Consider the following 24642-nt stretch of genomic DNA (forward strand, 5'->3'; position numbering starts at 1 on the left):
CAGGATGCCTTGTGAAGCAACTGGTCTGTGTAAAATGCTGTACGTGACTGTCAGGCAGAGAGAAAATGGCAGAAGTGCAGAGGTTTGTGGGATTCGATCAGAAATCATGTCAAATGGCTCAAGCCCAGTCAAAGCAATGCGTTCATTGCTGACACAATGGCTTGCTACATTTTTCATAATTCCTCATAGCAATCCCACCTGACCACCACACACACCACACCCCCAGGTTTTGGAGATCTCACTTCATGTTCAGACGACTCCCAATTAAATCATTGGTACCAAGGCGGTTGCCCTGCGCCACCTCCCACAACCCAGAGAGAGAAGGGTAGGGATGTGCAACTCACCGCAGAGGGTGTACGTCGAACAGGGGGGGCTGAAGCTCCGCCAGCTCGATAGCGGTGATCCCCACGGACCAAACGTCGCACAGTTCGTTGTACCCGCCCTTGAGTTCCACTGCTGCCACCTCTGGGGCCATCCTGGAACACATGTGCAAGGCGGGACTCACCACAACTTCAATTAAAGGCAGTCCCTTCCGTTGCATGCCACCCGCAGCCCTCCCTGACTCGGTGCCCTCTAGGTGCTTTTTGGACTACAACTCCCATCGTCCCTTTAAGAAGGAACTTGACAAGCTGGAAGGTGTGCAGAGGACGGAGACCAAGATGATCAAAGGTCTGGAAACCAAGCCTGATGAGGAACGGTTGAAGGAGCTGATCCTAGAACAATAGGCAGGTGGGATCGTAGAATGCAACAACTGTTTGGCCTGCAGGAGAAGACTAATCAGGCTCCAGGAGGAAGTTAATCAGCCTATTAGGCTGATAGGATCATAGAATGCAACTACTAATTGGCTTGCTGGAGAAGACCAATCAGGCTCCAGGAGGAAGTTAATCAGCCTATTAGGCTGGTAGGATCATAGAATGCAACCACTAATTGGCTTGCAGGAGAAGACCAATCAGGCTCCAGGAGGAAGTTAATCAGCCTATTAGGCAGGTAGGATCCTAGAATGCAACCACTGATTGGCTTGCAGGAGAAGACCAATCAGGCTCCAGGAGGAAGTTAATCAGCCTATTAGGCAGGTAGGATCCTAGAATACAACAACTGATTGCCCTGCAGGAGAAGACCAATCAGGCTCCAGGAGGGAAGCAGAATCAGCCAATCAGACAGGACTCATTGTGTAAATAATGTATATAAAGGGAAGGGAAAGGAATCACTGTTTTACAAGCTGCAATAAAAAGCATGAAATCATTGCAGGACTCCGAGTATATTTCAGTATGTTTAGTCTGGTAAAGAGGAGACTGAGAGGTGATGCGTCAGCCATCTTCAGTTATCTAAAGGGCTGTCACCTGGAAGAGGGAGTGTGCTTGTTTTCTCCTGCTCCAGAGGGCAGGACTCAAACCTATGGATTCAAATTACCAGGAAGGAGATTCCAACTAAACATCAGAAAGACAGCAAGAGCCGTTTGACAGTAGAAAGAACTCCCTTGGGGAGGTTGTGGACTCTCCTTCCTTGGAGGTTTGTAAACAGAGGTTGGGTGGCCATCTGTCACAGATGCTTGAGTTGAGATTCTGGCATTGCAGGGGCTGCCTTCCCACTCTACGATTGACCAGGATGTCTGGGATTGATGGAGGCTGTAGCCCAGGTTTAGAAACACTGACGGAAGAACTGGTGGGCTGGTTGAGGAAAACTCCCCTCTCCCTGCAGCCCATTGCCTTCAAATCTAGACACCACCCATTTTGAAAAGCCAGTTGGCGACACATCCACCCACCACCACCACCAAACAGCTGGTCCTTTTTACCAGTAAGGGGTCCCTATGAAGGACATTCTCCGGGCAAAGGTGGCGCTGAGCTGAGCTGAGATTCCGAAATCCGCTGGAATGCAAGATGGAAGATACAGAAATGGAAGAATGAGGAACAACATGTGCCAACTAATGTGGGCAGTGCTCAAATTCTGGGGAAAGGTACGTGGGTTTTAAGAAAACCCAGAAGTCCCACCTCCCAATCTCCTTCTGGTCATAAATAAATAACTTTAACTGATTTTAATACGTTAGGAGTCTGTCCCACTAAATTTTACTCAGAGTAATAAAAACTAATAAAAAATTATTTTTAAAAAATTACTCAGAGTAAACCCACTGCAATGTCTGGACCTGAGTGAGTCGTGGCAATTAATTTCAGCAGGTCTACTCTGATTTGGAACAGTGTTGGAGATGCAACCCCTTCATTTTCATATTGTTATAGAACATTCAAAGCACCCCAGGAATCTTGGGAACTATAGTTTACCCCTCACAGACCTACAATTCCCATCCCCTTTAACACGCGACCCTGGCAAATTTAGATTTGACCCTGGGGCAGATCTGGCAATCTTAAAACACATGGTGAGACATACCCAGCTTGACTTCCCCGTGGTCGTTGAGGAGAACATTGGCTCCCTGAAATGTGAAGCGACAGGGGGGGAAATAATTTATTTCTATCCCACCTTTTTCATCCAAAGAGCTTAAAGTGGGGGTAAATGGTTCTCTTCCCCCTCCTCATTTCACCCCCACAAGAACCCTGTGAGGTAGGTTAAGCTGAGAGTGAGTGACACAGCCCAAGGTCTACTGAGCTTCATAGCCTAGTGGGGTGATTTGAAACCAGGTCTCTCCCAGGTCCTGTTGTTGTTGAGTCTTTTAGTCGTGTCTGATTCTTTGTGACTCCCTGGACGAGAGCACGCCAGGCACTCCTGTCTTCCACTGCCTCCCGCCGTTTGGTCAAACTCACACTGGTAGCTTCGAGAACACTGTCCCGCCATCTCGTCCTCTGTCGCCCCCTTCTCCTTGTGCCCTCCATCTTTCCCAACATCAGGGTCTTTTCCAGGGAGTCTTCTCTTTTCATGAGGTGGCCAAAGTACTGGAGCCTCAGCTCCCAGGTTCCAGGTCCTAGCCTGACACTAACCATTGCACCACACTGCCTTTAGAGGCAGTTAGTGGAAGTGGGGTTCCACACAGTGCTCTTCTCCACACTTTAAGGGTAGGAATTCCCCACACGTTAAGTTTTTTATTTCCCTAACAACCAGGTGAACTACAGCTTGCACATTTTATGACCTGGTTTTCCTTCCTATATCAGTGTTTCTCATTGTTCCTCTGAGCTATCGTACTTCCTCTTCATGTCACTCTGTTCTACTTGTCAAACCCCCTTCACGTCCTCGCCCTTCTTTCCCTAGATCCTGTCCCCTTGTTTCCTTAGGACAGGCACAGCCAAACTTGGCCCTCCAGATGTTTTGGGACTACAATTCCCATCATCCCTGAGCACCGGTCCTGTTAGTTAGGGATGATGGGAGTTGTAGTCCCAAAACATCTGGAGGGCCAAGTTTGGCCATGCCTGCCTTAGGACCTTCCGACCGCCCCGCCCCTTCTGCAGCGTCACAGCAGCTCGGCCAATGACAGCCAGGGGCCTTTCTGCCTCTCCCGAGAGCCTCTCTGACATCACTGCCAGAGACCTGCCACGACTACCAGCCACTGTTGCTGCTTTTACAAACCTGACTTTATCCATGTTCCGTCACGGTGGGGTTCATTTTGCAGTTAACGTTTACATGCTTTGAGAATGCAAATGGGAAGGTGGCAGTTCAGTAAACACAGCTGTGATGATTTAAAACAAGTGTGGCCATCCCAGGGCCACACTCACAGACTTTGCTTACCGTCTGTTTCACTTTCAGGAGGGAAATGGCGCCCTTTCTGTGTTCGAAGCAGCCTTCGCTGCCTGACATATTTCCCAGCAAGGAGTAAAAAACAAAAGCTGCAGTAGCTAAGAATCTTGCCCCATGAGCACTGCACAAATAAGTGTTTTGCTTTGCCTAGGCCCTGCCCCAAGTTTTGATCTGTTATTACCTTGATGTCTCTATGGATCTTCCCCTGGTTGTGAAGATAAGTCAGACCCTAGAGGGTGAAATTAAAGACCCACATTATGGAATCAGCCATCCTTATTGACAGGGGCAATAGAACTTTGACTCATGAACCAGGAGACTCTCAGGGGCCCCTCCAAGCTGTCCATAGTTTCTGAAGCACACAGTACACCATGGTTTGCCAACCTTTTCGGACCAGTCGACACTCCTGGGTTTTTCAGAAAGGCCCTATCTGCACCATACATTCAAAGCAGCACCACAGCACTCTTACCTCTCTCGCCCTGACCTCGCCACTGTGATCCACACGGCGGTCACCTCCAGACTTGATTATTGTAACTCGCTCTACATGGGGCTGCCCTTAAGACTGACCCAGAAACTCCAGCGGGTACAGAATGCCGCGGCGAGACTCCTTACAGGGTCCTTGCTGCGAGATCACATTCACCCGGTGCTATACCAGCTGCACTGGCCCCCGGTGGAGTACAGGATCAGGTTCAAGGTGCTGGTTTTAACCAGCCCTATAAGGCCTAGGACCCTCGTACCTACGGGACCGCCTCTCCTGGTATGTCCCACGGAGGAACTTACGGTCTTCAAACAAAAACACCTTGGAGGTCCCGGGCCACAGGGAGGTTAGGCTGGCCTCAACCAGAGGCAGGGCTTTTTCGGCTGTGGCCCCGATCTGGTGGAACGCTCTGCCACAAGAGACTAGGGCCCTGAGGGACTTGACATCTTTCCGCAGGGCCTGCAAGACAGAGCTGTTCCACCACGCCTTTGGTCAAGGCGCAGTCTGACCCCCTCCTTTGGTAATCCTCACAGAAGCCCAATGGTTGCTATTAATTTGATTTTGAACTGATTTTAGAATGAACCGAATGCTTTTAGAATGCTTTTGTTACTTTACTGTTGTTAGCCACTCTGAGCCCAGCTTCGGCTGGGGAGAGGGGGATATAAATAAAAAAAAATATTATTATTTATTAAACACTGATGAAACAGCTAAGAATGGTTAGGAGACTCTTATTCTCCCTATGGAGGCACAGCTCCCAAGCATTCCCTGACTGTTAAACCACTCAGGAGTTGCTGAGAGAAGAAGATAGGAGTATAGGAGTATAGCATCTAGATCAAGGGAAGTAATAGTGCCACTGTATTCTGCTCTGGTCAGACCTCACCTGGAGTACTGTGTCCAGTTCTGGGCACCACAATTCAAGAAGGACACTGACAAACTGGAACGTGTCCAGAGGAGGGCAACCAAAATGGTCAAAGGCCTGGAAACGATGCCTTATGAGGAACGGCTAAGGGAGCTGGGCATGTTTAGCCTGGAGAAGAGGAGGTTAAGGGGTGATATGATAGCCATGTTCAAATATCTAAAAGGATGTCACATAGAGGAGGGAGAAAGGTTGTTTTCTGCTGCTCCAGAGAAGCGGACACGGAGCAATGGATCCAAACTACAAGAAAGAAGATTCCACCTAAACATTAGGAAGAACTTCCTGACAGTAAGAGCTGTTCGACAGTGGAATTTGCTGCCAAGGAGTGTGGTGGTCTCCTACTTTGGAGGTCTTTAAGCAGAGGCTTGACAACCATATGTCAGGAGTGCTCTGATGGTGTTTCCTGCTTGGCAGGGGGTTGGACTCGATGGCCCTTGTGGTCTCTTCCAACTCTAGGATTCTATGATTCTATGATTCTAAAACATTGAGGCAGTGTGATACTGCTTAAAAGCAAGTGGGGGACAAAGTGCCGTGGGCACCAGCCACAATATGGCTGCCAAGGGGTGTGGCCTAAGACCCACCCATACGTTCATACTCACTTGCAGTGTTTCTCGGCACACGTAGGCAATCTGCGGCTCTGTCAGGGGCCCGGTGACTGCAAAAGGAAGGGGAGATGGTGAGCGCCATCTTTAATCCCGAAGTGGAGGACCGAAACCATAGAGCTGTTGACATTCTGAAAGACCAGAGGAGGCTCCGCGGTCATTGAGATGCTTTGCCAATCCCTGGCATGTCTCCTCAGGCATTTCCCCTGTCTTCAAAGTTCAGGGCAGGAGAAGATCAGAGCAATGAGCAAAGGTGATAATAAGCGCAGCTGGGGTCGCTTCAGTCGTGAGCATCACGCAGGCGGCGTTGGAGGGAATGGGGAGGGCACCCCTCATTGCTAGACCCCCGTGGTTACTCGAAGGAAAGGCGTTTCTTCACACACAAAAAATCACAATTGAATCACGAACCGGAAATTAAGATAATGCTGCAGCGCTAAACACGCCTGGCTGAAAGTCAGAATCGAACCAATATGAGAAAATACAGGAATGTTGGGAGCTGCGTTATAACAGTGCAACTAGCTCAGTAGTCTTTTTGTCTGTCCTTGAGTCCTGTCAGGGGGGAAAGGTGGGGTATAAATAAATAATCAATTATAATTGTGTCTACATTTGACCAGCAGTGACTCTCAATGATTTTGCACAGGGAGTCACTTCCAGCCTTACCTCTGGAGATGTTGCCAAGGATTAAACCTGGAACGTTCTGCATGTAGTGGCGCCCGCCCTGTGGAACGCCCTCCCATCAGATGTCGAGGAAATAAGCAACTATCTTACTTTTAAAAGACATCTGAAGGCAGCCCTGTTTAAGGAAGTTTTTAAGGTTTGATTGAAATATACTCAGAGTCGAGAGTGGATTTCATGCTCTTTATTCAGCTCATAGTGGTGAGGAGGAATGGAAGTTCCCCAGAATGTCTGCTTTATATACAGTGGTGCCTCGCAAGACGAAAAGAATCCGTTCTGTGATTCTCTTCGTCTAGTGGTTTTTTCGTCTTGCGAAGCAAGCCCATTGACGGATTAGCGCTATTAGCGGCTTTTAGCGGCTTATCTGCTGATCGGATCAGCTGATAAGCAGCTTAGCGGCTTAGAAAAAGGGGGGGAACCAGCAGGAACTCGCAAGACATTGTCGTCTTGCAAAGCAAGCCCATAGGAAATTCATTTTGCGAAGCACCTCCAAAACGGAAAACTCTTTCCCGCCGGGCTCAGAAGGCTTGCGGATAGCAGCAAGCTCCGGGAGCGAAGGTGAGGCTCCGCGCAACCTCGCCCCCGATCCCAGACCCGTTCTGGGGTCTGGGGAAGCTCAGGCTTCCCCCGCCCCAGCCCCGCGGCTAAAAAGGAACCAAGACAGCGAGCGGGATGCGTCCCACTCGCTGTCTTGGCTTCTGCCAAAGCCACGCACAGCCTCTCCCGGCTGGAGAGGTTGCGCGTGGCTAAAGAGGAAGCCCGGATGGATCCTGCTGGCTGTCTTGGCTTCTTTGCTCTTTGGGGCTGGGGGGGGTATTTTTCCCCTTTATTCCCCCCTCCCCAAAAAACTAGGTGCACCCTATAGAGCAAAAAATACAGTAAATGTTCCATGCCACCCCAATCCCCACAGTAGTGTGAGATTTCAGGTGCCTGTGTTTCCTCTGGAAAGAAGGCACAGCAGAGACGGTGGCGTCCTTATGATATATGGTATTATTTACACACACAGTGGTACCTCGGTTTACGAACTTAATCCGTTCCGGAAGACTCTTTCGTCTAGCGAGTTTTCCGTCTTGCGAGGCATTCGTCTTGCGGGGCACCACTGTACATTATTTACACAATGGGCCCCATGTGATTGGCTAATTCCGGGATTCTCCTGTAGGCCAATCAGGTTGTGGATTCACTTCCACCTGGAGTTGGATTGGGTGGCTCCTGTGGACCAATCAGGCTGCTGCATTCTGGATCCTATTGTTCTAGGACCAATCAGACTGCTGCATTCTGGACCCTATTGTTCTAGGACCAATCAGACTGCTGCCTTTTGGATCCTATTCAACTCAGTACATAACATTAATGCTGTACTGTGTTTTTAATATTTGGGTGGGAGCTGCCCAGAGTGGCTGGGGAAACCCAGCCAGTTGGGTGGGGTATAAATAATATGATGATGATGATGATGATGATGCAGAGCAAATGATCTACCATTGAGCTGCGGCTCTCCCAGAGGAATTTATGCTGGGAACATTAATGCTATCTATACCATTATTTAGCTATCAGACATTTAACATGCAGGGGGGGACACCCCCTCTGCAAAATTCTCTTTGCCTCTTCTGTAGCCCAACCCTTTGTTTGTTTGTTTGAGGTGCCAACAGCGTGCAGAAACCCATTTCTTTCTTTCTTCAGATCTCCACACCACTTTTGCTGCAAAACCTGACCCAGTCCCAGAGGTGCACAAAACAACTGCCCAGGGTGCCGAAATCTGAATGCCTTGGGGTCAGAGCTGCCGCCTGCCCCCTTTGCAGAAGATGCACAGAGAAGAAGAAGAAGAAGAAGAAGAAGAAGAAGAAGAAGAAGAAGAAGAAGAAGAATTTATTATTTATACCCCACTCTGGGCGGCTTCCATAGAAACCAAAAAACACTAAAATATCATACATTAAAAACTTCCCTGAACAGGGCTGCCTTAAGATGTCTTCTAAATGTCAGGTAGTTGTTTATCGCTTTGACATCTGCTGGAAGGGCGTTCCACAGGGCAGGTGCCACTACCGAGAAGGCCCTCTGCCTGGTTCCCTGTAGCTTTGCTTCTCGCAATGAGGGAACCGCCAGAAGGCCCTCAACACTGGACCTCAGCGTCCGGGTAGAACAATGGGGGTGGAGACGCTCCTTCAGGTATACTGGACCGAGGCCGTTTAGGGCTTTAAAGGTCAGCACCAACACTTTGAATTGTGCTCGGAAACGTACTGGGAGCCAATGTAGGTCTTTCAAGACCGGTGTTATATGGTCTCAGCGGCCGCCCCCAGTCACCAGTCTAGCTGCTGTATTCTGGATTAGTTGTAGTTTCCGAGTCACCTTCAAAGGTAGCCCCACGTAGAACGCATTGCAGTAGTCCAAGTGGGAGATAACCAGAGCATGCACCACTCTGGCGAGACAGTCCGCAGGCAGATAGGGTCTCAGCCTACATACCAGATGGAGCTGGTAAACAGCTGCCCTGGTAAACACAGATTTGACCTGTGCCTCCATGGACAGCTGTGAGTCCAAAATGACTCCCCGGCTGCGCACCTGGTCCTTCAGGGGCACAGTTACCCCATTCAGGACCAGGGAATCCTCCACACCTGCCCGCCTCCTGTCCCCCCAAAACAGTACTTCTGTCAGGATTCAACCTCAATCTGTTAGCCGCCATCCATCCTCCAACCGCCTCCAGACAGTCACACAGGACCTTCACCGCCTTCACTGGCTCTGATTTAAAAGAGAGGTAGAGCTGGGTATCATCCGCATACTGAGATGGCTTATCCGCTCATGGGCGGAGCCGAGAGCCCCAATGTGAGGAGCCTCAGTCAATATAATCTTTTGATCTCTTCGCCAGCAACCCAGGAGGACGCTTGCGAGGGGGAGAGGAAGTCAAGAGGGGACAGCTGTTGAAAACAAGAGTGTGAATTGGAAGCGCTGTGGTCGGCTTTTGATTGTCTAATGTGCTGCTATGATTGTGCTGTGCCTACTGAGCTAAAACACAAAGTGGGGGGAGGGGGAAGGGAGACGAACATCTCAAATTGCCAAGGACCAAACCCACCCACCATAACACATATTAGGGAGAAAACAAGAAAAAGCCTAAGACTTAAACTAGAGGTTCACAAAGTGGGTGGTATTGCCCCCCCCGGGGGGCGCTAAGAGGCAAGAGGGCAGCAGGAGGGCAATAGAGATGTAAAAAGGACTATCTGGTATCGCTGCACGGCGTTCTTTAATTTTGTTGGATCAATTAAACTGAATGCTTCTAATTGGATTCCGAACAAATGTGCAATGAACAGTTAGTGTTTTGAATTTTATTGCATTGTTATATCCCTTAGCGGGTTGTAAGGACTTTCAGCCTCAGCCTTCCTTTTAAAACAGACATTTAAGTTTCTAGTCCTTAAGGCAATGCCTGGGTAATGTATCAGAAGCTGTATTTGAGAGAGGGGTAGGGAGAGCAGGTGATCAGGGAGTATTGAGTTGTGTACATACGCTCCCAGTACATTTCCGAGCACAATTCAAAATGTTGGTGTTGACCTTTAAAGCCCTAAATGGCCTCGGCCCAGTATACCTGCAGGTATACCTGAATGTCTCCACCCCCATCATTCTGCCCAGATGCTGAGGTCCAGCGCCGAGGGCCTTCTGGCGGTTCCCTCACTGCGAGAAGCAAAGCTACAGGGAACCAGGCAGAGGGCCTTCTCAGCAGTGGCACCTGCTCTGTGGAACACCCTCCCACCAGATGTCAAAGAGATAAACAACTACCTGACATTTAAAAGACATCTGAAGACAGCCCTGTTCAGGGAAGTTTTTAATGTGTGACATTTTAATGTATTTTTAATCTTTGTTGGAAGCCGCCCAGAGTGGCTGGAGAAACCCAGACAGATGGGCGGGGTACAAATAAATTATTATTATTATTATTATTATTATTATTATTATTATTATTATTATTATACATAGGTAAAGGTAAAAGGACCCCTGACCACTAGGTCCAGTCGTGACCCACTCTGGGGTTGCGGCGCTCATCTCGCTTTATTGGCCGAGGGAGCCGGCGTACAGCTTCCGGGTCATGTGGCCAGCATGACTAAGCCGCTTCTGACGAACCAGAGCAGCGCACGGAAATGCCGTTTACCTTCCCGCCAGAGCGGTACCAATTTATCTACTTACACTTGATGTGCTTTCAAACTGCTAGGTTGGCAGCGGCCATGGAAACAGAAGGGTTTCAGAAAGAGACAGAACTAAATATTGTTAAGAAAGTGAAATACCTGGGGGTCAATCTGTCTTCCAAGAATTTGAATCTATTTAAAGATAATTATGAGAAATGTTGGTTAGAAGTTAAAAAAGATTTAGAAATTTGGTCAAGACTGAAATTATCCTTGTTAGGCCGAATTGCAGCTATAAAGATGAACGTTTTGCCAAAGATGTTGTTTTTGTTTCAAGCCTTGCAGATTGTGGACAGAGTGGAATGCTTTGGAAAGTGGCAGAAGGACATTTCTAGGTTTGTCTGGCAGGGCAAAAAGCCCCGAATAAAGTTTAAGATATTAACTGATGCAAAAGAGAGAGGGGGGTTTGCCCTGCCGGACCTAAGGCTATACTATGAAGCGGCAGCCTTCTGCTGGATGAAAGATTGGATTCTATTAGAAAACACTGATGTCCTAGATCTGGAAGGCTTCAACAATTCGTTAGGTTGGCATGCGTATTTGTGGTATGACAAGGGTAAATCATATGGAATGTTTAAAAACCATATTGTCAGAAAAGCAATATATATGGTCTGGAAAAAATACAAAGACTTATTGGAAAGCAAAACTCCGAGGTGGATCTCACCAATAGAGGCCAAAGCTCGGAAAACAACCAATATGGAGGCTTATTGGCCGAAATATTGGGAAATAATAGAAAATATTGAAGGTAACTGGAGATTGCAGAGCTTTGAAAAACTAAAGGATAAGGTGCAAAATTGGCTGCATTATGCCCAAATTAATGAGGTTTTTAAGCTAGACAAAAAAACAGGTTTCCAGGTGGAAAAATCGAAACTTGAGACAGAGTTGCTTGAACCAAAGACCAAGTTATTATCGAGAATGTATAACTTGCTGCTTAAATGGAACACTCAAGATGAGACAGTTAAATCAGCAATGATAAAATGGGCTCAGGACATTGGTTATAATATTATGTCTGATGACTGGGAAAGGTTATGGACCACCGGTATGAAGTTTACTGCATGTAATGCTTTGAAAGAAAACATTATGAAAATGGTATACAGGTGGTACATGACCCCGGTTAAGCTAGCTAAGATTTACCATTTGTCCGATAACAAATGTTGGAAATGCAAGGAAGCTGAGGGAACATTCTTTCACCTCTGGTGGACCTGCCCAAGACTGAAGGCCTTCTGGGAAATGATCTATAATGAGTTAAAAAAGGTGTTTAAGTACACTTTTCCCAAGAAACCAGAGGCCTTCCTTCTGGGCATTGTCGGCCAGAAGGTGTCTAAAAAGGATAGAACTTTTTTTATGTACGCTACAACAGCAGCAAGAATTCTTATCGCTAAGCATTGGAAGACCCAAGATTTGCCCACACTGGAGGACTGGCACACGCAACTGATGAACTACATGGAATTAGCCGAGATGACTGCAAGGATTCGAGACTTGGGAGAAGAAGCAATGGAGGAGGACTGGAAAAAATTTAAAGACTATTTGCAAAAGTATTATAAGTTATATGAAACATAAGATGTCGTGTGATTGGGAATCTAGCCCCAGTAACAAAACTTAATTATTTATGAAATTTGACAAGATTTATGAAAGAATTAAGGTTTAAATGGGTAAAAACGATATTATGGTATATTGCTCAGAGTATATATTGATCAAGAGATTTAAATTTAAACTGTAATTGAAAATAGAAAGAAACATATGAAATAAGGATATAATTTGCTGATAAATTTATTGTTAAGAAATGCATTCTGCGAGGGATGGGGGAAGTCCAATGGAAATTTGAAATGAGTTATCGAAATGGTCGTGTTTTTCTTTTTCCTTTTTTTCTGGTCTTTTTTTTTCTTCTTACTTTTTGATCTCTTTGTTATTTCTGTAAAAAATGTAATAAAAATTATTATAAAAAAAAAAACAAACTGCTAGGTTGGCAGGAGCAGGGACCGAGCAACGGGAGCTCACCGCATCGTCAGGATTCGAACCGCCGACCTTCTGATCGACAAGTCCTAGGCACAGTGAAAGTGCATTCCCACCCACCCCAGAAAGCAAAAGGAATGCTGGGGTCTGTGTTTTACCCCCTCCCACAACTCCAATTCCCAGTGCCCTTAACAGACAATTCCCAATGTTATTGTGTGTTTGGGTGCTTTATGTGTGTGGTTTGCGCACAGCCATAGCGTCTTGCCCCTCCTCGTGAGTAACGGAAGCAGACTCAAGGATGCAAAGCAATATAAGCGGAATCGGGGGGGGTGCGTGGAAGGGTGCCCATTCTTCCTTAGAGACAGGTGCCGTTTCAAACGGTACAGAGAGTGAATTGACCACACTCAGTTTCACTTCTGCAGTTCAGGACGGAGGCGGCTTGGTATCACATCTTACTCCCTGCATGTGCATGCAAGAATACAGAAATGGGAGGGCAGGGGGTGGCAGGGGCAGTACTTAACCTAACAGGGTCACTGTTTTTGTCCTGGCAGTATTGTCAAGAGATCCACAGGGTCAAAAGAGACAGGGTGTGGGAGATCTGTGACGGGACCTCTCTGCCGCCCCTCAGCTACCTCCCGCAGCTGCTTTCGAATGCAAATCTTTGGTGATCTGCTCAGAAAATGGGAACCTGCCTTGTGCGAATTCAATCTTCTGCACTGACTTGCAATGGCTGTCAAGAGCAAGGGTTTAAAAGTCCGCATTTTAAGGGAAGATCTATTCCTTATTCATACTTTCAGAATCAGTATGTTTACCGAAATACAACCATACAGTGAAATTTGCACTTACTTGAATTTTGCAAGCCAGTCAGCCAAAATGCAAATATTGGAGGAAGGTGTACATAAAAATCAACACGTCCGTGAAGATAACACACACAAAAATGCATTATATGAGGGGAAAGTGCTTGCAAAAATGTGTAAAATCAAAACTGCATACATAGGAGCTGTTTGCACCCAAATGCTGGTGAATTTTCATGAGGATTCAAATAATAATTCGCCAATTGCGACGGGAATCTAGAGAAATGAATTTAAGAAAATGGGAAACGAAGAAAGACTAAATGGACAGATCCTCCCATCCCTACTTCAGGGGTTAAAGACACAGATATTTCTCAGCCCTACACAGAGAGGCTAGGTCTGAATCTGGGTCCTTCTGCTCTGTCACTAGATGTCCTGGCCCCGTGAGTTAACTGAGAGGCGAGGTCTGAGTCCAGTCTGAGGTCGAAGGTGCAGTATGGAGGCAGTCTGTAAAAACTGAAGCTGGGAGCAGGGCAGGGAGTTGGGTGAGGTCAGGAACTCTGGAAGGACAGCAGGACAGGGTTCAGGCAGGAACTGGCTTCCAACAATGTTGCTCCCGCAACTTGGGACTGGGGCTGGCCGGCTTTTATCTGCCCCGAGGCATAGGGCGGCCCCGATCCTCTGTTGACTCGCCTCTCCTGGCCTGGAGGCGAGCACTCCTCCTGCGGGAACTTAGTTCCCTCTGCCTCTCTGCCCTGAGCCTCTGCAGCTCAGGAGAGGCTGGAGGGTTACTGGACCCAGAGGCAACCTCAGCTTCCTCTGACGGGGCTGAGAGTGGAGCACCTGCGGGCAATGGGTCCTCCATCACCTCAGGAGCCAGAGCAGACTCAGCTGATGCCTGCACCTGAGGATCCAGCACAGGTGAGTACCCTTCAGGCTCATGCCCCAGCCCCGGCTCAGCTGGTTCTGGAGGCAGGGAATCGTGTGCAGGCTGGGATTCCTCAGGTTCAGCAGCCGAGTCCGGAACCCAGGCCATCACACTAGGTATTAGGAGCAAGTAAGCAATAACTCACAAGGTGTCAGTGAAGTTAACACTTTATTCAAAGAAACAAACAGCTCAGGCCTGGTGAGCACAGCAACTCTTCCCACAAGATCTTGCCCTGATGAGACCGTTATGGGAAATGAAGGCCCCACCTTCCCACAGTTCACTGTCTCCTCCTCCCCTTGTTCCTTCCTAAGCAATTTGAGGCTCCTTTGTCTTGCCAGCCTTTGCTCCACCCTCTTCATGCCTCTTCTGGTCCTGAGAGACCAGGGATCTGGCTGCAGAAGGAGGGGGAGACTCCCTGGCTTCCTCACCAGCCTGCCTCATCTCTGCTTCTGGGGGCCCCTCCTCTCCTGCCTCTGATTCTAGACTGCTCTCTGCCACAGACTCTCCCAGCTCACTAAATCCTGTTGCCTCTTCCACTTCCAACACCTCCTCCTCCCAGTCTTCTCCTTCATCGTTGCCTCAACACCAATCCCCTGGCCCTGAGCCTTCTTCCCTTGGGAACTTCCCAGCTGATACCACTCCTCTGCCTCCAGCCAGTCCACGATACTAGGGATGAAAGAGTCTGTCAGTTTCAATTTCTTTCCGTTTCTCATTTTTTTTCCAACCTTAAATTCAGTTCTTCACATTTCCACATCAGTTTGCAATTTTCTTTGCAAGTCTTTGTGAAAATTCACCGGCATTTTAGTGCAAATTTCTCCTAGTATACACAGGCTTCTTTGCAAAGTGGTTTCCCCTAATATATTGCATTTTTATATGTTATTTACAGCAGCAAATGCATTTTGTGCACATTTTACCCTATGTGTTCTTGTACACATCTGTGGTTGGAGAGCTGCACTGTAAATTTCAGGAAAACGCAAATTTTGGCTGTGTTTCTATTCGCCTATTTCCCCCCAGAAAGTATAAAACAGAATAGCCATATAAAAGTGCAGCCATTGAGAGGACACAACTTAAACTAGTTGTAGAACAACCTACAGCAAGGAAGGGGGAACCTGTGGCCCTTCTGGTGTTGTTAGACTACAACTCCCTGTCAGGAGCTTGTCCTACACTCGAGTAGGACCCTGGCAGAGACACATGCCCGACTGGCATGTTCTCTCCCTCCCGGTCGATCGTTCGGCAGCTTCAAAAGCTTTCTTCAGCCTGAACATCACAGCGACCGATGCCATCATACATCGGCACACTTAGGGATCCGCAGTCTTTGCAGCCTGCGTAACAGACCTCAGCAACTCAGCATTTTGGCTAATCTACTTTATTTACATATAAACACACACGGAGCACTGCAACATGGCTCCCTCTCTCTCTCTAGCATCAGACAGCAAAGAGAAAGAACAAAGGACAATAGTCCCACTTCATGGAACACAGTAACACAAACATCCTGTCTCCGTCACTTCCCACTCTGTGGAGTCAAAACATATACCGTCATGTGAAAGACAACAATCCCATGACTGCAATCACAGAGCAGGAATTCTAACACTCCTATCATCCCTGCCCATTGGCCATGCTGTTTGAAGCTGATGGGAGTTGGAGTCCAACAATGTACGGAGAGCTGCAGGTCCCCCTTCTCTGGCCTAGAGGAAATGCTTGTTTTCCCCTGCTCTTGAGGGTAGGACTTGAGGCAATGGCTTCAAGCTGCAAGAAAGGAGATTCCGACTAAACATTTGGGAAAACCTTCTGGCAGTAAGAGCTGTTCGGCAGTGGAACAGACTGCCATAAGAGGTGATGAACTCGCCTTCCTTGGAGGTTTTTAAGCAGAGGTTGGACGGCCACCTGTTAGGGATGCCTTCGCTGAGATTCCTGCATTGGACTAGATTCCTGGGTTGGAACGCTAAGATTCTACGATTCTATGAAATATCTGCTCTCACATCAATAAAAATATTTTTTGTTAATATGTTGTTAATATGGGGGCAGGTAGGAAGGCTCCATGATCACTGCAGATGGTGACAGCAGTCACGAAATTAAAAGACGCCTGCTTCTTGGGAGAAAAGCAATGATAAACCTAGACAGCATCTTAAAAAGCAGAGACATCACCTTGCCGACAAAGGTCCGTATAGTTAAAGTTATGGTTTTCCCAGTAGTGATGTATGGAAGTGAGAGCTGGACCATAAAGAAGGCTGATCGCCAAATAATTGATGCTTTTGAATTCTGGTGCTGGAGGAGACTCTTGAGAGTCCCATGGACTGCAAGAAGATCAAACCTCTCCATTCTGAAGGAAATCAGCCCTGAGTGCTCACTGGAAGGACAGATCCTGAAGCTGAGGCTCCAATACTTTGGGTGCCTCATGAGAAGAGAAGACTCCTGGAAAAGACCCTGATGTTGGGAAAGAGGGAGGGCACAAGCAGAAGGGGACAACAGAGGACGAGATGGTTGGACAGTGTTCTCGAAGCTACCAGCATGAGTCTGACCAAACTGCGGGAGGCAGTGGAAGACAGGAGTGCCTGGCGTGCTCTGGTCCAGGGGGTCACGAAGAGTCAGACACGACTAAACGACTAAACAACAACAGCAACAACAACAACAACAGGAAGGCCTAAACGCCCAATTCCCTCTGACCATTGGTGGGGCAGGGAATCAGTGTTACCTTGGTAGACATCTTGAAGAGAGCCTCCCCCACAGAACTCCATGCAGATCCACAACTTGTTGAACCTAGTGAGAATGCAGAGATGGAAAGGTTCGTCATTGAGTAGCAGAAGAAGAAGAGTTTGGATTTGATATCCCGCTTTATCACTACCCGAAGGAGTCTCAAAGCGGCTAACATTCTCCTTTCCCTTCCTCCACCCACAACAAACACTCTGTGAGGTGAGTGGGGCTGAGAGACTTCAGAGAAGTGTGACTGGGCCAAGGTCACCCAGCAGCTGCACGTGGAGGAGCGGAGATGCGAACCCGGTTCACCAGATTACGAGTCCACCGCTCTTAACCACTACACCACACTGGCTATGTGTGAAATGAGGTACACAGGGGAGGACTGGGATGGGGATCAGGGCTATCTCAACTGCACCTCAGCAATATTGAAGTTGTCTTTCCCGCAGCGCACACACACACACACAGAGAGAGCTTTCACCATCCTGGTACCACTGTAAGAGCATAAGAAGAACTCTGCTAGATCAGGCTAAAGTCTACCTCAGCTTCCTGTTCTCCCAGTGGCCAACCAGATGACTCTATGGGATGTCCACAAGGTAAAAGGTAAAAAGGTAAAGGACCCCTGGACGGTTACATCCAGTCCAAGGCAACTATGGGGTTGCGGCGCTGATCAAGCTTTCAGGCCAAGGGAGCCGGCGTTTGTCCGCAGACAGCTTTCCGGATCATGTGGCCAGCAGGACTAAGCCGCTTCTGGCACAACGGGACACCATGACAGAAACCAGAGCGCACGGAAACGCTGCTTACTTTCCCGCTGCAGTGGTACCTATTTATCTACTTGCACTGGTGTGCTTTCGAACTGCTAGGTTGGCAGGAGCTGGGACAGAGCGACGGGAGCTCACCCCGTTGCGGGGATTCGAACCGCCGACCTTCAGATCGGCAAGCCCAAGAGGCTCGGTGGTTTAGACCACAGCGCCACCCGCGTCCCTTGTCCACAGGGAGGACCTGAGGGCAGCAGCACACTCCCCACTTGTGACTGCTGGTTAAAGGTTTTCAGAGGTGGGCCACCCCTGATCCTGGTGGCAGGTAAAGGACTCCTGGACTGTTAAGTCCAGTCAAAGGCAATAATAATAATAATAATAATAATAATAATAATAATAATAATAATTTATTATTTATACCCCACTCATCTGGCTGGGCTTCCCCAGCCACTCTGGGCGGCTTCCAAAAGAATATTAAAATACTATAATACATCAAACATTAAAAGCTTCCCTAAAGAGGGCTGCCTTCAGATGTCTTCTAAAAGTCTGGTAGTTGTTCTCTTTGACATTCCACATTCCACAGGGCAGGTGCCACTCCCAAGAAGGCCCTCTGCCTGGTTCCCCATAACCTCACTTCTTGCAGTGAGGGAACTGCCAGAAGGCCCTCGGAGCTGGACCTCAGTGTCCGGGTAGAACGATGGAGGTGGAGACGCTCCTTCAGATATACTGGACCAAGGCCGTTTAGGGCTTTAAAGGTCAGAACCAACACTTTGAATTGTGCTCGGAAACGTACTGGGAGCCAATGTAGGTTTATGGGATGGCGGTGCTATCAGGGCCAGTAGCCATTGACAGCCCCCTTCTCCAAGAAGGTAACGCTTAGAGCAGGCTTCCTCAGCTTCGGCCTTCCAGATGTTTTTGGCCTACAACTCCCATGATCCCTAGCTAGCAGGACCAGTGGTCAGGGATGATGGGAATTGTAGTCTCAAACCATCTGGTGGGCCGAGGTTGAGGAAGCCTGCCTTAGAGGAATGAAATGACATCGGCTAGGCCTGGCTGGGGCTCTTGGCGGACCTTTCCCAACCATAAGGGCAGGGGGGTTTCTCACCGTATGTAGCTCCCATAATAGGCTACGATGTTGTGATGGCTGCAGGTCTTCACCATCAGAATCTCTTGCTGGATAGTGGCACAGTCATCATCTGGAAAGCAGGGCATATAAAATGTTTAGTAAATTCAGGAAGTGCTTTTAGGGCCAAACTAGGCTCTGTCTGAAGCTCAACATCAAAAAAACGAAGATCATGGCCACTGGGCCCATCACCTCCTGGCAAATAGAAGGGGAAGAAATGGAGGCAGTGAGAGATTTTACTTTCTTGGGCTCCATGATCACTGCAGATGGTGACAGCAGTCACGAAATTAAAAGGCGCCTGCTCCTTGGGAGAAAGGCGATGGCAAACCTAGACAGCATCTTAAAAAGCAGAGACATCACCTTGTCAACAAAGGCCCGTATAGTTCAAGCTATGGTTTTCCCAGTAGTAATGTATGGAAGTGAGAGCTGGACCATAAAGAAGGCTGATCGCTGAAGAATGGATGCTTTTGAATTCTGGTGCCGGAGGAGACTCTTGAGAGTCCCATGGACTGGAAGAAGATCAAACTGATCCATTCTTAAGGAAATCAGCCCTGAGTGCTCACTGGAAGGACAGATCCTGAAGCTGAGGCTCCAATACTTTGGCCACCTCATGAGAAGAGAAGACTCCCTGGAAAAGACCCTGATGCTGGGAAAGATTGAGAACACAAGGAGAAGGGGACGGCAGAGGACGAGAAGGTTGGACAGTGTTCTCAAAGCTACAAACATGAGTCTGACCAAACTGCGGGAGGCAGTGGAGGACAGAAGTGCCTGGCGTGCACTGGTCCATGGGGTCATGAAGAGTCGGACACGACTAAATGACTAAACAACAACAACAGGCTCTGTAAAAGGTAACCTACAGTTGTAAAAATAAAATAAAATTTTAAAATGGAGGGTTGTTCCCCCCCCTTTTATTTATTTTCTTTTTCAATAGTCTTTATTGAAAGAGGCATGATGGAGAACAGTAACAACTGGGAAAAGATAGACATAACGGAGAGAATAACTGCCACACGCAGGAAGAACAAGGATAGAATTTGAGTGCCTTACTTGTAGTCCTATACATCATTTGATGTGTCGACACGAACAGAAGTTACTCATATTGCCGTTGTTGTATAAGGGATTATTGTGACTGGAATGTAATTGAAAGTAATAAGATTTTGGAATGCAGAAATAAAGAAAATCATCAAACCAGCAATTCTAGCACGTGGGGAGGCCACCTAAATTATATAATTTAGTATTTGAACGATGGGTATTATAATTTGGTATTGTTATAACGAGGCTATCATTGGATTTTAATTGAAAATTAATAAAAATTATTATTAAGTAGTCTTTATTATTGTTTTTCAGCTTGTCAAAACGAATTGGCCTGTGAGATAAATCATCAAAAATATATCAACAGAAGCTGTTCAACCTTAACAAAACTCCCCTGAACTTATTTTCCAGAGACACCCTGACTTTTCGCATATCATCAATTATCCCCTTACAACAGGAGCGTCATACGATATGCCAACTATTAACTAAAAATGACCTCTTTTTATACAAAAGCTATAATGGCGTAAACCTTTCGGACTGGTCCTTTGGTGTACAGCGGACGCTCGGGTTGCGAACGTCATCTGTGCAGGATGCACGTTCGCAGCCTGCAGTGTTCGCAACCCGCAGCGGCGTGGCTACGCATGCGCAGGTTGCGATTCAGTGCTTCTGCACATGCACAACGTGTGATTTAGCTCTTCTGCGCATGTGCGACCGCCAAAACCCGGAAGTAACCCGTTCCGGGACTTCTGGGTTTCGGCAGTCCGTAACCCAAAAAAAGGGAACCTGAAGCGTCTGCAACCCGAGATATGACTGTACAGTGGTGCCCCGCAAGACGAATGCCTCGCAAGACGGAAAACTCGCTAGACGAAAGAGTTTTCCGTTTTGGAGGTGCTTCACAAAACGAATTTCCTATGGGCTTGCTTCGCAAGACGACAATGTCTTGTGAGTTCCTGCAGGTTTTTTTTCCTTCCCCCCTTTTTCTAAGCCGCTAAGCCACTTATCAGCTGATCCGATAAGCCGCTAAAAGCCGCTAAAAGCGCTAATCTGCTAATCTGTCAATGGGCTTGCTTCGCAAGACGAAAAAACCGCTACACGAAGAGAATCACAGAACGGATTCTTTTCGTCTTGCGAGGCACCACTGTATTGGCCTAAGTCAGTGATGGCCAAACTCGGCCCTCCAGCTGTTTTGGGACTACAATTCCCATCATCCCTGACCACTGGTCCTGTGAGCTAGGGATGATGGGAGCTGTAGTCCCAAAACATCTGGAGGGCCGAGTTTGGACATCTCTGGCCTAAGTAATAACGCTCCCCTATTCTCCTGCTTTAAAAGTCCTTCAGAGTCATGAACAGGGACAGTGGAACTGACTCCCTTGGAAAGCAACAGACTTTTCAATCAGAAGTCGGGGGGCTGTCTGCCAGGGGTTCTTTAGCTGCGATTCCTGTGTTGAAGCGGGTTGGACTACATGAGCCTTGGGGTGCCCTTCCATCTTTACAGTTCTATGATTCTATGAAACGCATAGTGCACATGCAGCTTAATTGAATGCATGCATGTAACAGGCAGGGCTGCTGTTGTTTTACGGTAAACAGAAGCCACAGCTCCCCACCTCCGCCCCCAAGGAACACGACTGCCGTGGGCGATTGTCACAGCTTGTGGGGGTTTTCGCCGGGTCCGCAACTGAGAGAGGAAAGGTTACATTCTTCCCCTTCACTTTGTGCTCCTCTCGTGGCTGCTGGGCTTTATTTTTCCATTTCGCCAAAGCCCTGCATGTTGATTTCAGCCGCACAATTAACGTCACGGCGAGGGGCAGGTTTAAGTTTGATGAGGCCCTAAGCGACTGAAGGTAATGGAGCCCTTTATATCTCCAGCTGTCCTTTGTCAACAACAAATTGTCGCTTTTTTGTGAGTTGAATATATGCTTAATAATAATAATAATAATAATAATTTATTATTCATACCCCGCCCATCTGGCTGGGTTTCCCCAGCCACTCTGGGCGGCTTGCAACAAAACACTAAAATACAATAACCTATTAAACATTAAAAGCTTCCCTAAACAGGGCTGCCTTCCGATGTCTTCTAAATGTCAGGTGGTTATTTTTCTCTTTGACATCTGGTGGGAGGACGTCATTTAGGGCTTTAAAGGTCAGCACCAACACTTTGTGCTCGGAAATATACTGGTAATTTATGGACCTAATAGGTATCTCAAGCCATTTCCGCATGTTGCCCTGCAACCAGTCCATGCAGAATGTAGGCACCCTACATATAGAAAGGAGCAAACCCGTGATATTTTAGGGAGCAGGCTATCAGGCGGGGCCCATGACTTACATCGCAGGAGCCTACACAACACAAAACACTGTTGCTGTATGTAGGTTTTATTTTATTTGTTTTTTATCTTATATTTTGGAAATGTACATCCAGGAGTTTTTTTCCCTTTAAATTTTTTGGGGGGACCCCAAGAGAGTGGGGCCCTAAGCTATAGCTTTTTTAGCTTATATGTAAGTCCAGCACTGGCACGGCAGCTGCGACAAAATAAATTCGCTCTTTTGCAGCGTTTGCCAAAGAAATGTGGGTGTGAGCTGCGAACAACAACAATAAAAAGTCGGCAACTGGCAGCCTCTAACCTTAATCTGCCCCCTCCTCTCTTCTGCTGCCAAATTTCCAAGAAAATCAAACCTCAGCATTGAAGGAGCTGGAAAAGTGCTAGGAAAGCACTTATTTACAGAAGTGATCCAATTTGCCTCACACTTCTGGGGTGTTCTCTCCAAAGGAAGCATGTTCTTGTTTTTATTTATGTAAAGAAAAATAGAATTAAAAAGAGGAAATTGTTGCAAAGCGTGCATGCCCAGAGGGGTAAGGACACACAAAAACAGAAATAGAAATTTCCATCACAGGAAAATAAAATAAAAAGAAAGAATACATAAAGGCAGACATGAAACTTGCAACTTCTTATTCCAAAATATATTGTTCTTTCTATCGAGCCTTTAATCCAATGAGCTTCTGATAGCATACAGGGTGGGGATTTTTAAAAAAGCTGTTTCCATCTTTTACAGGTGTTACAGAACAAGAAAGGAAGATAAGCATCCCCTAACAAGAACAGATACAGAGGCTGTTCAGAAGAATTGCATATCCCACCCTAAATAAATGTTACATAAAAGTAACATGGTTCGTCTTGACGTGGGGAAATTACAAGAGTTTTCTCTCAAGGAAGGTTGGGATTACAGCGAGGGACGAAAAGGTTTAGCTTCTCCCCACAATTATTCTTATATAATAATATGAAGAATTAATACAAAGTGTTTAGCACGAGGAAGGCCTGGAGTGGCCAGCCATTTTGCAGAATACAGCCTGCTTGCTTCTCCTCAAGTAACAGGACTAGAGACTTTTTAAATCATTTTTATAAATAAATAAAAAGGAAGCGGAACATTCCAGAAAGGAGATTTGAATCTCCCCCGAGGGAACCGGCCAGGCTTCTCAACAAAATCTCCTCAGGATGGCTCACGTGGGCATTCTTGGGCCAACCTGATGGAGTTGGGCTGAAAAGATTCATACGCACCAGAGTCCATCAAATTTGGTGTTTTCCCCCTTCCCTTGTTGCAGGAATTTATGTATAGGTTTTTTGGGGGGTTGCCCCTCCAGCAGATATCATGCCCATGCAGCCCACTACCAAAACCAGCACAATCGCTTTTATGACTTTTGTGATTTGTCCCCATAAAACACTCCATCAGTGTTTCTTCCTATCTATTCCAAGGGACTTTGCTGCACGATACCAAATGTAAGAATTCACTGATAAATGTATCTCTGTACAGGCTCACTGGGAAAACTTCAGAAATTCATATACACATGTGAGCACAGCTGCTCAGCAGCCCCTCTGCCTGGGTGATAATTCCTTTATATATATATATGTTCCAGTAACAAGAAGCCGAAAGCACCAGCCTGAAGATGACGAGTGAGACCTCGTCGAAACGTCGCCCAGACACCCCGACTCTTACACGGGAAGACACCCGAAGACACCAAAACCTGCATTCCTGTACCCGTGAAAATCTACGAAAGCATATATATATATATATATATATATATATATATATATATATAATATTTATTAAAGTTTAAACATTACAAAAAAGAAAAGAAAAACAAAAGAGAAAAATAAACAATAAACAGTTACAAAGCCTCAAAAACAAAATCAGATACAGCAGTACAAAGCATCAACAATACAAAAAGGGAAAAAGGAAAGGAAAGAAAAACATTTAAAAAAGAAAAAAAACCCAAAAGAGAACAAACAAACATACAAAAAAACCCCGTACTTTCATATCCTTATCTTTCATTAGCTTATTTCCTCGACTTCCTCACACCTCCTTTTTTGTATTCTAGTTCAATTAAATATTCTAGCAAGTCCTTTCCCTCTTCCACAAATTTAGTTCCATAATTTAATTTAACGAAATTTTAGACTTAAATTTACATCTTTACCCAATGTCAATCTATTCATACTTAATTCTTTATAATGTTTCTACTAAAGTCATATAACTTCTTTCCAGCATCTTTCTAACCTTCATGCCTGGGTGATAATCCCTGGCATCCTGATACCTGAGTGCCAGACAGGTAGCTGTTCCAGAAATAACAAACCCAGATGAAGACAAAAGGGTGTGATTGACTTGACTGGGAAACAGGGAAATGTAAATATCTCTTTTGCTTCACTTGATGGGTGTTTGGTGGAGGGCAAGGGGAACCATGGGGCAGGGGCCAGGATGCTCAGATTACGGCCACCAGACCTCCCCTTTCATGGTGTAACCGTGATGTATTAGTGATGTAGTTTTTGGGGGTGTAACATGGGGATTAGAAGCTAATAAAAGTTTGGGGGCTCTTTTGTACGGGGCTTCCATCTT

General features: G+C 46.9%; 1 protein-coding gene across 2 annotated transcripts in view; it reads right to left on the reverse strand.

The window, feature by feature from the left end:
* MAP4K1 (mitogen-activated protein kinase kinase kinase kinase 1) overlaps window positions 1-24642 on the reverse strand; it is a 90671-nt gene that overhangs the window by 53184 nt on the left and 12845 nt on the right. For both annotated transcript variants that reach the window (XM_082231028.1, XM_082231027.1), the window contains exons 3-9: window positions 18718-18808; window positions 16856-16920; window positions 5666-5721; window positions 3857-3904; window positions 2380-2422; window positions 1793-1865; window positions 345-476 (exon numbers count right to left, since the gene is read on the reverse strand). In XM_082231028.1, the coding sequence (XP_082087154.1) occupies window positions 345-476; window positions 1793-1865; window positions 2380-2422; window positions 3857-3904; window positions 5666-5721; window positions 16856-16920; window positions 18718-18808 (508 nt within the window). The remainder of the gene's footprint in view (window positions 1-344; window positions 477-1792; window positions 1866-2379; window positions 2423-3856; window positions 3905-5665; window positions 5722-16855; window positions 16921-18717; window positions 18809-24642) is intronic.

Source organism: Podarcis vaucheri (assembly GCF_965113315.1).
Source record: "Podarcis vaucheri genome assembly, chromosome: 7".
NCBI classification, from domain to species: Eukaryota; Metazoa; Chordata; class Lepidosauria; order Squamata; family Lacertidae; genus Podarcis; species Podarcis vaucheri.